The 14,272-nt window shown below is 39.9% G+C and overlaps 1 protein-coding gene across 4 annotated transcripts in view; it reads right to left on the minus strand.

Annotated features, from left to right (window-relative positions):
- Positions 1-14,272, minus strand: part of HDAC1 (histone deacetylase 1) — a 40,383-nt gene that overhangs the window by 13,398 nt on the left and 12,713 nt on the right. For all 4 annotated transcript variants that reach the window (XM_073792788.1, XM_073792790.1, XM_073792785.1 and 1 more), the window contains exon 3: positions 4,248-4,365. In XM_073792788.1, coding sequence (XP_073648889.1) covers positions 4,248-4,365 — 118 coding nt within the window. The remainder of the gene's footprint in view (positions 1-4,247; positions 4,366-14,272) is intronic.

A 14,272-nucleotide genomic window follows, 5' to 3' on the forward strand; every position in this document is an offset into this window, starting at 1 on the left:
CGCAGGCTTCTCATTGCAGTGGCTTCTCTTGTTGAGGAGCATGGGCTCTAGGCATGTGGGCTTCAGCAGGTGTGGTGCACGGGCTTCATTGCTCCGCGCCATGTGAGATCTTCCCAGACCAGGGCTCGAACCTGTGTCCCCTGCATTGGCAGGCAGATTCTTAACCACTGTGCCACCAGTGAAGCTCCTGTTGGAAGATTTTAAATCACAGTTTCAATTTTATTACTTGTGATTGGTCTGTTCATATTTTCTATTTTTTCCTGGTGCAGTTTTGGAAGGTTATACCTTTCTAAGAATTTGTCCATTTCTTCCAGGTTGTCCATTTTATTGGCACAGAGCTGCTTGTAGTAGTCTCTTACGATGCTTTGTATTTCTGTGGTGTCTGCTGTAACTTCTCCTTTTTCATTTCTAATTTTATTGATTTGAGTCCTTTCCCTCTTTTTCTTGATGTGTCTGGCTAAAGGTTTATCAAGAGAGCCTCATCTTTTCTTTTTTTTAACATCTTTACAGGAGTGTACTTGCTTTACAATGTTGTGTTAGTTTCTGCTTTATAGCAAAGTGAATGAGCTATACACATACATGTATCCCCATATCTCCTCCCTCTTGCGTCTCCCTCCCATCCTCCGTATCCCACCCCTCTAGGTGGTCACAAAGCACCGAGCTCATCTCCCTGTGCTATGCAGCTGCTTCACACTAGCTATCTATTTTACATTTGGTAGTGTATATATGTCAATGCCACTCTCCCACTTCATCCCAGCTTACCCTTCCCCCTCCCCACGTCCTCAAGTCCATTCTCTATGTCTGCTTCTTTATTCCTGTCCTGCCCCTAGATTCTTCAGAACCATTTTTTTTTTTTAGATTCCATATATATGTGTTAGCATACGGTATTTGTTTTTCTCTTTCTAACTTACTTCACTCTGTATGACAGACTCTAGGTCCACCCACCACACTACAAATAACTCAGTTTCGTTTCTTTTTATGGCTGAGTAATATTCCATTGTTTATATGTGCCACATCTTCTTTGTCGATGGACACTTAGGTTGCTTCCATGTCCTGGCTATTGTAAAAAGAGCTGCAGTGAACTTTGTGGTACATGACTCTTTTTGAATTATGGTTTTCTCAGGGTATATGCCCAGTAGTGGGATTGCTGGGTTGTATGGTAGTTCTATTTTTAGTTTTTGAAGGAACCTCTATACCGTTCTCCACAGTGGTTGTATCAATTTACATTCCCACCAACAGTGCAAGAGGGTTCCCTTTTCTCCACACCCTCTCCAGCATTTATTGTTTGTAGATTTTTTGATGGTGGCCATTCTGACTGGTGTGAGGTGATACCTCATTGTAGTTCTGATTTGCATTTCTCTAATGATTAGTGATGTTGAGCATCCTTTCATGTGTTTGTTGGCAATCTGTATATCTTCTTTGGAGAAATGTCTATTTAGGTCTTCTGCCCATTTTTGGATTGGGTTGTTTGTTTTTTTGATATTGAGCTGCTTGTAAATTTTAGAGATTAATCCTTTGTCAGTTGCTTCATTTGTAAGTATTTTCTCCCATTCTGAGGGTTGTCTTCTCGTCTTGTTTATAGTTTCCTTTGCTGTGCAAAAGCTTTTAAGTTTCATTAGGTCCCATTTGTTTATTTTTGTTTTTACTTCCATTTCTCTAGGAGGTGGGTCAAAAAGGATCTTGCTGTGATTTATGTCATAGAGTGTTCTGCCTATGTTTTCTTCTAAGAGTTTTATAGTGTCTGGCCTTACATTTAGGTCTTTAATCCATTTTGAATTTATTTTTGTGTATGGTTCTAATTTCATTCTTTTACATGTAGCTGTCCAGTTTTCCCAGCACCACTTAATGAAGAGGCTGTCTTTTCTCCATTGTATATTCTTGCCTCCTTTATAAAAAAATAAGGTGACCGGGCTTCCCTGGTGGCGCAGTGGTTGAGAGTCTGCCTGTCGATTCAGGGGACGCAGGTTCGTGCCCCAGTCCGGGAATATCCCACATGCCACGGAGCAGCTTGGCCCATGAGCCATAGCCGCTGAACCTGCGTGTCCGGAGCCTGTGCTCCGCAACAGGAGAGGCCGCAACAGTGAGAGGCCCGTGTACCGCCAAAAAAAAAAAAAAAGGTGACCATATGTGTGTAGGTTTATCTCTGGGCTTTCTATCCTGTTCCATTCATCTATATTTCTGTCTTTGTGCCAGTACCATACTGTCTTGATTACTGTAGCTTTGTAGTATAGTCTGAAGTCCAGGAGCCTGATTCCTCCAGCTCCGTTTTTCTTTCTCAAAATTGCTTTGGCTATTCAGGGTCTTTTGTGTTTCCATACAAAGTGTGCAATTTTTTGTTCTAGTTCTGTGAAAAATGCCATTGGTAGTTTGATAGGGATTGCATTGAATGTGTAGAGAGCCTCATCCTTTTTACCCCCACCTTCAATGACAAAAAAATCTCAGACCTCATTTTTCAATGCACAACTTTAGAATGCTGGTTTCAGGAAAACTGGAGCAAACTGGGAGCCAGAACCAAACCTGCGCACTCCTGAGGGCCTAATATGTCGTCTGTCTTGATAGATTTGAAAATAAAAGCAATAAGTTATAACAGCAAAAGCTACTATTCACTGCTTTAAATACATTATCTTGGGCTTCCCTGGTGGCGCAGTGGTTAAGAATCCACCTGCCAATGCACAGGACACAGGTTCGAGCCCTGGTCCAGGAAGATCCCACATGCCGTGGAGCAACTAAGCCCATGCACCACAACTACTGAGCCTGCGAGCGTGCGCTCTAGAGCCCGCGAGCCACAACTACTAAGCCCGCATGCCACAACTACTGAAGCCCACACTACTAGAGCCTGTGCTCGGCCATAAGAGAAGCCACCACCACAAGAAGCCTGTAAACCACAACGAAGAGTAGCCCCCGCTCACCACAACTAGAGAAAGCCCTCATGCAGCAACGAAGACCAAACACAGCCAAAAATAAATAAATAAATATTTTTAAAATAAATAAATAAATACAGTATCTTACTCATCCCCCCAAACTCCATTATGAAACAGGCACTACTGTCTTCCTTTTAAAGAAGGTAAAACAAGGCTCAGAAAGGCTAGGGGACATACTCAAGAACACAGAGCTAAGTGGCAGAGCTATGGGATTCAAACCAAGACATCAAAGCTCATTCTCTTGCTTTAATACCAAGCTGCTTCTCTAATGAGAGCCCTCTCTACTGAGAGTAGAGCCTTATCGCTAGAATAAATAAGTTATGGAACGGCCCTAAAGCCATCTAAAGCAAAGGAATGAATCTGTCTCACCTGAGAAGGAAATAAGACCCTGTCAATTCAGACAGTAAGTACCTCACTTAGATGGGGCAGCAGCTCCTGGAGTTGTGCGTGGCAAAGAAGCTTAATGCTTCATAAAAGGTCTCTGTGGTTCTCTAATCATTACCAGTGCACAATTATTGTAACAAATAAATTTCTGCCTTGGGAATCAGACTACCTTGTGGCCAGTAGCAACAAAAAAGTGCCATAGATTTCCTGGTATTTCAAAATAAGCTGTCATAAACTATTCAAAACTTCTTCTAGACAATACTGTTACATTGTTTTATTATGAGATCTTAGGTGCTAAGGGATAATTTCTAAAATAACACAAGTGAGAAATCAGGGATGATAGTTTCTTCCCAAATTTGAACATAATTTTTCCACACAGCTACAACAATCCCCATAATTCCTATAAGCTGAGTGTGGCTTCTGAGATGTGACCTGTTCTGAGTTTCAAGTCCCAAGGGGCAGGGGCAGAATCACCTTAACTCAAAGATTACATCACCTAGAGTCTAAATGGCTGCTAAGTTCTTAACTAATACTCACATAGTGAGAGCAGTTACAGTTGCATGGGATGACATCCAGTCCATTTTACAAAAGAAAAATCTGAGGGGAAGTGACTTGCCCCAGTCAGTTAAGAGTCAGTGCCGGGACCTATATCACCTGTCTCCCCAACCCAGGTCAGTGCTTTTTCCATTACAACAATTACAGTTTGGTGGGGCGGGGATAATGTTGTGAACCTAACTGGACAAAGTTCAATCTATTTCTTACAATCAGGAAACAAAGAAAACCAGTCTTGAGACAAAAGAAACACTTTGGTACCCTCAGGAAGCAGGGAAAATCAGGTGTCAGCTGAATGGGGGATACAAGGGAAGGTAGGGTGAGTCTCTCCAACTTGAAGGGAGATCCAACTGGGGGCTTGACAGTAGGGAGGGAACAGAATGGACTTACATCTCTGCATCTGCTTGCTGTACTCAGACATGTTATCTGGGCGGATGGAGCGCAAGAATTTAATGTAGTCATCACTGTGGTACTTGGTCATCTCCTCAGCATTGGCTTTGTGAGGGCGCTAGAGGGCAGAGGGGAGAAAAGAGCATGTTATTCTTGACTACTGCCAGTCTTCACTCAGCACTGAGCTAGGTGCTGTACAGAATAAAAAGAAATGACTGATTAGATTCAGTCCTCAAGAAACTCACAATCTAGTTAAGCAAATAAGATTATCAAAAGAGATTCCGTATCTCAAGACCTAGATGGCATCTCAAGCTCTATTGCCTAGGCAAGTCTATATTTTTTTTTCTTTTTTTCCATTTTTTAATTTAAAAAATTGTTTTAAGTATTTAATTATGGTGGCAAGTCTATCTCTTGAGCCTCAATTTCCTCATTTACCAAATAGGGATAACAACATGTACTTCACAGGGAAGTGGTGAGAATTGGATGAGACTGTTAAATCTCTTTGTAAATTGTTTTACAAATCACTTTCTTTTTAATATTCAATATAACAATATATAATTATGGGCCAAATGGCTCTAAGAGTTCAAGAAGAAGGGGTGACTAGCAACAACTGAAATAGATGGGAAATCCTTTATGAATCATCATCACACCAACAATTCTGATCACATTCTCCCCATAATAACTTCCTTGACATAGTAATTTCCAGGTTATCCCAACATTCTGATTCAGCCTGTCCTCTTTTTAAAAATTCTCTTCCTCTCCTGCCTTAAAGGTGGGTCTCCTTCAAAGACAACCCTCTTCTTTTCTAATAACCAATACTTTTATAGTTTATAAAGCATTTTCAATACAGCTAACATTAATTATTTACTCTGTGCCAGTCACTGTTTTAGGCACAACCTTTTAAAGTCCATACTATTATTACCTTCACTTTGCAGTACGGAAACTACAGCAGAGAGGGGTTAAACATAATTTGCCCAAGGTTACATGGCTAGTAAGCCGGAATAAGAAAGGTCTGGCTCCAGGGACTATTTGACTCTCATTTAATCCTCACTTAATATAACGAGAAATACTGAAATTGAAAGACTGATACTGTTTTATTAAAAAACACCCATAGAGGGCTTCCCTGGTGGTGCAGTGGTTAAGAATCCGTCTGCCAATGCTGGGGACACGGGTTTGAGCCCTGGTCCGGGAGGATCCTACGTGCTGCAGAGCAACTAAGCCCGTGCACCACTACTGAGCCTGCGCTTAGAGCCCATGAGCCACAGCTGCTGAGCCCACGTGCCACAACCACTGAAGCCTGTGAGCCTGGAGCCTGTGCTCTGTAACAAGAGAAGCACCGCAATGAGAAGCCTGGGCACCAAAACGAAGGGTGGCCCCCGCTCGCCACTAGAGAAAGCCCATGTGCAGCAATGAATACCCAACACAACCAAAAATAAATAAATTAAAATGCATAAATAATAATAAAAAAAGACAGCTGGAGGAGCAATACTCATATCAGATAAAATAGACTTTAAAATAAAGAATGTTACAAGAGACAAGGAAGGACACTACATAATGATCAAGGGATCAATCCAAGAAGATATAACAATTATAAATATATATGCACCCAACATAGGAGCACCTCAATACAAAAGGCAACTGCTAACAGCTATAAAAGGAAATCGACAATAACACAATAATAGTGGGGGACTTTAACACCTCACTTACACCAATGGACAGATCATCCAAACAGAAAATTAATAAGGAAACAAGAGCTTTAAATGACACAATAGACCAGATAGATTTAATTGATATTTATAGGATACTGCATCCAAAAACAGCAGATTACACTTTCTTCTCAAGTGCACACGGAACATTCTCCAGGATTGATCACATCTTGGGTCACAAATCGAGTCTCAGTAAATGTAAGAAAACTGAGATCATATCAAGCATCTTTTCTGACCACAACGCTATGAGATTAGAAATCAATTAAGGGAAAAAAAACATAAAAAACAAAAACAGACGGAGGCTAAACAATACATTACTAAATACCAAGAGATCACTGAAGAAATCAAAGAGGAAATCAAAAAATACCTAGAAACAAATGACAATGAAAATACAATGATCCAAAACCTATGGGATGCAGCAAAAGCAGTTCTAAGAGGGAAGTTTATAGCAATACAATCCTACCTCAAGAGATAGCAAACATCTCAAATAAAAAATCTAACCTTACACCTAAAAGGACTAGAGAAAGAAGAACAAACAAAACCCAGTTAGCAGAAGGAAAGAAATCATAAAGATCAGAGTAGAAATAAATGAAATAGAAACAAAGAAAACAATAGCAAAGATCAATAAAACTAAAAGCTGGTTATTTCAGAAGATAAGCAAAATTGATAGACCATTAGCCAGACTCATCAAGAAAAAGAGGGAGAGGACTCATATCAATAAAATTAGAAATAAAAAAGGAAAAGTTACAACAGACACTGCAGAAATACAAAGCAACCTAAGACAGTACTACAAGCAACTCTATGACAATAAAATGGACAACTTGGAAGAAACAGACAAATTCTTAGAAAGGTATAACCTTCCAAGACTGAACCAGGAAGAAACAGAAAATATGAACAGACCAATCACAAGTAATGAAATTGAAACTCTGATTAAAAGTCTTCCAACAAACAAAAGTCCAGGACCAGATGGCTTCACAGGTGAATTCTGTCAAACATTTAGAGAAGAGCTAACACCCATCCTTCTCAAACTCTTCCAAAAAATTGCAGAGGAAGGAACACTCCCAAACTCATTCTATGAGGCCACCATTACCCTGATACCAAAACCAGACAAAGATAGTACAAAAAAAGAAAATTACAGACCAATATCACTGTTGAAAATAGATGCAAAAATCCTAAACACAATACTAGCAAACAGAATCCAACAACAGATTAAAAGGATCATACACCATGATCAAGTGGGATTTATCCCAGGGATGCAAGGATTCTTCAATGTATGCCAATTAACCAATGTGATGCACCACATTAACAAACTGAAGAAGAAAAACCATATTATCACCTCAATAGATGCAGAAAAAGCTTCTGACAAATTTCAACACCCATTTATGATAAAAACTCTCCAGAAAGTGGGCATAGAGGGAACCTACCTCAGCATAAAAAAGGCCATATACGACAAACCCACGGTAAACATCATTCTCAATTGTGAAAAACTGAAAGCATTTCCTCTAAGATCAGGAAAAGGACAAGGATGTCCACTCTCGCCACTATTATTCAACATAGTTTCGGAAGTCCTAGCCACGGCAATCAGAGAAGAAATAGAAATAAAAGGAATACAAATTGGAAAAGAAGAAGTAAAACTGCCACTGTTTGCAGATGACGTGATACTATACATAGAGAATCCTAAACATGCCACCAGAAAACTACTAGAGCTGATCAATGAATTTGGCAAAGCTGCAGGATACAAAATTAATGCACAGAAATCTCTTGCATTCTTATGCACTAATGATGAAAAATCTGAAAGAGAAATTAAGGAACCACTCCCATTTACCACTGCAAAAAAAAGAATAAAATACCTAGGAATAAACCTACCTAGGGAGATAAAAGACCTGTACGCAGAAAACTGTTAAGACACTGATGAAAGAAATCAAAGATGACAAAAACAGGTGGAGAGATATACCATGTTCTTGGATTGGAAGAATCAATATTGTGAAGATGACTATACTACCCAAAGCAACCTGCAGATTCAATGCAATCCCTATCAAATTACCAGTGGCATTTTTTACAGAACTAGAACATAAAATCTTAAAATTTGTATGGAGCCACAAAAGACCCCGAATAGCCAAAGCAGTCTTGAGGGAAAAAAACGGAGCTGGAGGAATCAGACTCCCTGACTTTAGACTATACTGCAAAGCTACAGTAATCGGGGCTTCCCTGGTGGCGCAGTGGTTAAGAAAACACCTGCCAATGCAGGAGACACGGGTTCAAGCCCTGGTCTGGGAAGATTCCACATGCCGCGGAGCAACTAAGCCCGTGTGCCCCAACTACTGAGCTTGCGCTCTACAGCCCATGAGCCACAACTACTGAGCCCACGTGCCTGGAGCCTGTGTTCCGCAACAAGAGAAGCCACTGCAATGAGAAGCCTGCGCGCTGAAACGAAGAATAGCCCCCGCTCGCCACAACTAGAGAAAGCCCACGCACAGCAATGAAGACCCAACGCAGCCAAAAATAAATAAATTTTTAAAAAAGCTACAGTAATCAAGACAATATGGTACTGGCACAAGAACAGAAATATAGATTAATGGAACAGGATAGAAAGCCCAGAGATAAACCCACACACCTATGGTCAACTAATGTATAACAAAGGAGGCAAGGATATACAATGGAGAAAAGAGAGTCTCTTCAATAAGTGGTGCTGGGAAAACTGGACAGCTACATGTAAAAGAATGAAACTAGAACACTCCCTAACACCATACGCAAAAATAAACTCAAAATGGATTAGAGACCTAAATGTAAGACTGGACACTATAAAACTCTTAGAGGAAAACATAGGAAGAACACTCTTTGACATAAATCATGGTGAGATCTTTTTTGACCCACCTCCTAGAGAAATGGAAATAAAAATCAAAAATAAACAAATGGGACCTAATGAAATTTAAAAGCTTTTGCACAGCAAAGGAAACTATAAACAAGACGAAAAGACAACCCTCAGGGGGCTTCCCTGGTGGCACAGAGGTTGAGAGTCCGCCTGCCGATGCAGGGGACATGGGTTCATGCCCCGGTCCGGGAAGATCCCACATGCTGTGGAGCGGCTAAGCCTGTGAGCCATGGCCACTGAGCCTGCGCGTCCGGAGCCTGTGCTCCACAACGCAAGAGGCCACAACAGTGAGAGGCCCGCCTACGGCAAAAAAACAAAAAAAAAACAAAAAAACGACAACCCTCAGACTGGGATAAAATATTTGCAAACAAATCAAAGGACAAAGGATTAATCTCCAAAATATATAAACAGTTCATGCAGCTCAATATTAAAAAAACAAACAACTCAATCCAAAAATGGGCAGAAGACCTAAATAGACACTTCCCCAAAGAAGAGAGAAGAAGCACATGAAAAGCTGCTCAACATCACTAATTATTAGAGAAACGCAAATAAAAACTACAATGAGGTATCACCTTGCACCGGTTAGAATGGGCATCATCAGAAAATCTACAAACAACAAATGCTGGAGAGGGTGTGGAGAAAAGGGAACCCTCTTGCACTGTCGGTGGGAATGTAAATTGATACAGCCACTATGGAGGACAGTATGGAGGTTCTTTAAAAAACTAAAAATAGAATTACCAGATTTCTAGAATTCTAGATTTCTAGAATTACCAGAATTACCAGATGGCCCAGCAATCCCATTACTGGGCATATACCCAGAGAAAACCATAATTCAAAAAAACACATGCACCCCAATGTTCATTGCAGAACTATTTGCAATAGCCAGGTCATGGAAGCAACCTAAATGCCCATCGACAGACGAATGGATAAAGAAGATGTGGTACATATATACAACGGAGTATTACTCAGCCATAAAAAGGAATGAAATTGGGTCATTTGTAGAGACGGGGCTGGATCCAGAGACTGTCATACAGAGTGAAATAAGTCAGAAAGAAAAACAAGTATCGTATATTGACGCATATATGTGGAACCTAGAAAAATGGTACAGATGAACTGGTTTGCAGGGCAGAAATAGAGACACAGATGTAGAGAACAAATGTATGGACACCAAGTGGGGAAAGTGGCATGGGGGAATGGTGGTGGTGGGATGAATTGGGAGATTGGGATTGACATATATACGCTAATATGTATAATGTGAATAACTAATAAGAACCTGCTGTATAAAGAAATAAAATTAAATTAAAAAATACTTTATGGGTTAAACAAAAATGTTTGAGGGGTTGAATTTATCTCATGAATTAATTGTACCAATCTACTGAGCACAATTTTACTAGCAATTCTCTAAGGGAATCCTCTCCCATCTTTAGGCCTTTGCATATACTACGGCCTAGAATACAGTTCTCTTCACACCCTCTATTCAATCTTTAAGTTGCAACTGAAAAGTTAATTTCCCCAGAAAGCTGTCCTTGACCCCCAGAGTCTCAGTTAAGTAACTCTCTGAAGTGCTCCCCTGAGAACCCTGTACTTCTCTTGTCATTCAAACTGCAAAGAAATTGTGCTTGCTTGCTCTACTCCGGGAGGCCAGGAGCAGGTCTATCTTTATTCTAAGAAAATAGCACAGGGGAGTTCACAGGTGGCTTAGTGGTTAGGATTCTGGGTTTTTACTGCCATGGCCCAGGTTCAATCCCTGGATGGGGAACTGAGATCCCACGCGGCTTGTGCACAGATGCCCAGCACTTAGGAAGTACTCAATAAAAATCTGTTGTCATAATAAATTAACTCTCATTTGGATTATTTGTTGGTTACCTAATTGGTTCCATTTATATCCAGCCTTACCCTGTTCCAATCCATCTTCCATAACGGTGTCACAGAAATCTTTGAAAAAGTCAATGCCCTCCTCTAGAACATTCAGGACAAAAGAAAAGATTCTAAAGACTAACATAGTAATCAAGGAACTTTGCAAGGTTCCTTTTCCAATCTAATTCTCCCCCTACCCTCTTTCATAATATTATACTCCAGACAAACAACTCTTCTGCAACAAGACCTACAGAGCTTCCCACCACAGTGACTGTAATCAAGCCTTCCTACTATTTGAAATTCATCCGTATCCTAAATCTCTGAAGGACAAAGCCCACCTCAAAAGCTGCCTCTTTTACAAAGTAAACGCAAATCTCACCCTAAGAACCCATCTTTATCCCAGGCCACAAAGTTCCAAGAAATATGACCTCACAATCAAAAATCACAAAACACACAAGGAAACAAAGCACCAGAGGTAAGAGCCCATAGAAACAACTAATAGCAGAATCAGATCCTCAGGGACCTTGGAAATAAGTTTAAATAAAAAAGAACAGCACTGAATTTCTATACACCAGTAAGCAATTAAAAAATAAAAAATTCAGAAGATACAATTTATGATAGCATTAAAGAAATGAAGTACTTGGAAAAAATCTAATAAAAGATGTACATCAGCTTTATAGAGAAAATTACAAAACTTTGTATCGATAGCCAAAATCTCAACTGCCCATCAACAGTGGAATGGATAAATATAGTATATTCTACAATTAAATAGTACACAGCAATTAATATGAATCAGCTACACACAAAAATGTATATTGTATAATTCCATTTATATCAAGTTCAGCAAAATTAAACTATATTATTTAGGGATGGGTAATTAGGTAATTAAATTATGATGAAGAGCAAGGAAGGATTAACAGAAAAGTCAGGATTCTAGTTACCTCTGGGGGAAGAGAAGAGGCTGTGATCAGGAAGGGACATATGTAGGTTTCTGAGGTACTGGCAATGTTCTATTTCTTGAACTAGTTTGTGTTTACATGTATGTTTACTTTATATCAATTTGTTAAACCGCATATTTGTTTTATGCACTTTTCTGTGCATGTGTTATATTTCATAATAAAGAAGCTAAAGGAAATCTTTATGTGAGACATTTAAAAAGAACTAAATAGGGACTTCCCTCGTGACACAGTGGATAAGGCTCCGCGCTCCCAGTGCAGGGGGCCTGGGTTCGATCCCTGGTCGGGGAACTAGATCCCACATGCATGCCACAACTGAGAGTTCACATGCCACAACTAAGGAGGCCACGTGCTCCAACTAAGACCCGGTGCAAATCAATTAATTAAAGACCTAAATAAATGGTGATATACCATGTTCATGGATTCAAAGACTTAATATTCTCAAGATATCAATTTTCCCATTTTCCCTAAGCTGAGGCACAGAGTCATTGAAATTTCAACAAAAATCCTAGTAGATTTATTTGTAGCACTTGATGAGTTAATTCTAAAATTTATACAAAAGTACAAAGCGCAAGGAACAAGTCACTTTTTTTTCTTTTAAAGAACAACAAAGTGGGAGGACTTAATACTAGATACCAAGACTTCATAAAAAGCTATTATAATTAAGCCACTGTGGCAATGGCATATAGGGCAATAAACAGACCAAGTCAAGAGAACAGAGAGCCCAGAAACAGACTCAAACATAGTACCTGGCACTAAGTAGGTGCTTAATAAGTATTTGTGGAATAAATGAATAAATACGGACATTTCAGACACAAAAGTGGTGGCACTTAGCGGGGAGAAAACAGACTTTTCAACCAATCAGCTGGGACAATATGGGGGAAAAAGTTTCAGTGGATTCCCTACTTCAAATCATTTTAGGGAACTCCCTGGCAGTCCAGTAGTTAGGACTCCACGCTTTCACTGCAGGTGGCACTCCTGGTCGAGGAACTAAGATCCCGCATGCTGTGCAGTGCAGCCAAAAAAAAAGAGATACATAACAAACCATATTACAAAATCAATTCCAAATACAGTACATATCTATATGTGAAAGGGAAACCTATAAAGATTTTAAAAGATTAATATAGGATCATACTTTAAGGGTTGGGAAGGATTTATTAAGACATAAAAAGCACTTATAAAAGAAACAACAAATATGACTATGTTAAAATTAAGAATCTCGGGACTTCCCTGATGGCGCAGTGATTAAGAATCTGCCTGCCAATGCAGGGGACACAGGTTCGAGCCCTGCTCCGGGAAGATCCCACATGCCGCAGAGCAACTAGGCCTGTGCACCACAACTACTAAGCCCGCACTCTAGAGCCCGTGAGCCACAACTACTGAGCCCACGTGCCACAACCACTGAAGCCCACGGGCCTAGAGCCCGAGCTCTGCAACAAGAGTAGCAACCTCAATGAGAAGCTTGCACACCATAACGAAGGGTAACCCCCTCTCCACAACCAGAGAAAGCCCGCGCAGCAACGAAGACCCAACACAGCCAAAAATAAATAAACGAATAAATTTTTTTAAAAAATTAACAATCTCTGTTCACTAAAGATACATTAGATTGAAAAAACAAAACCAAAGTAGAAAATACTTACAGCAATATACTGACGATGAACTATATATACCAGAATATATAAAGAACTACTACAGGGCTTCCCTGGTGGCGCAGTGGTTGAGAGTCCGCCTGCCGACGCAGGGGACACGAGTTCGTGCCCCGGTCCGGGAAGATCCCACATGCCGCGGAGCGGCTGGCCCCGTGAGCCATGGCCGCTGAGCCTGTGCTCCGCAACGGGAGAAGCCACAACGGTGAGAGGCCCGCGTACCGCAAAAAAAAAAAAAAAAAAAGAACTACTACAAATTGTTAAGAAAAAGAAAGTCAAACAACCCAAGAGGAAAATGGGCAAAAGACATGAAAATACATTTCACAGCAGAGGACATACAAATGGCTAATAAACATATAAACAGATGCTCAGTTTCACTGGTCACTAGCAAAATGCAAATCGACACCATAATTACATATTGTTTTTTTTACACCCATTTGATTAGTAAAATTTAAAGTCTGATTCTAAGTGTAGGAGAGGATGTGAATCACGGTATCTCTTATATATTGCCAGTTCATTCAACCACACTGAAAACCAACTTGGCATTTAATATGCACATATTCTACAGTCCAGCAATTCCACTCCCAGAGAAAGAGCCATAAGAAAATTTTGCCTATATGCACTAACAGACATGTACAAGAATATTCATAGTAATACTGGTCCTAACATTGAAAACCTAGATACAAATTAAGACCACAGGAGAATGGATAAATTGCAGTATACTGACATCATGAAATATTATTCAGCAGAGAAAAATTAAAGAATTATAGCTACATGCAACAAGGTGGATGGATTTTAGTAGTTATAATATTGTGAGAGATAAGCAAGTCCCCAAAGACTACATGTAGCATGATACCTTTTTTAAAGAATTCAAACACAAGTAAATAATTACTATAACTTGTTTAGGCACGTACATACATGATAAACATAAAAATATGATAAGCAAGAGAATGATAAACACGAAATTTAGAAGAGTGATTGGGTTGTA

Source organism: Tursiops truncatus, chromosome 1 (assembly GCF_011762595.2).
Source record: "Tursiops truncatus isolate mTurTru1 chromosome 1, mTurTru1.mat.Y, whole genome shotgun sequence".
Lineage (NCBI taxonomy): Eukaryota > Metazoa > Chordata > Mammalia > Artiodactyla > Delphinidae > Tursiops > Tursiops truncatus.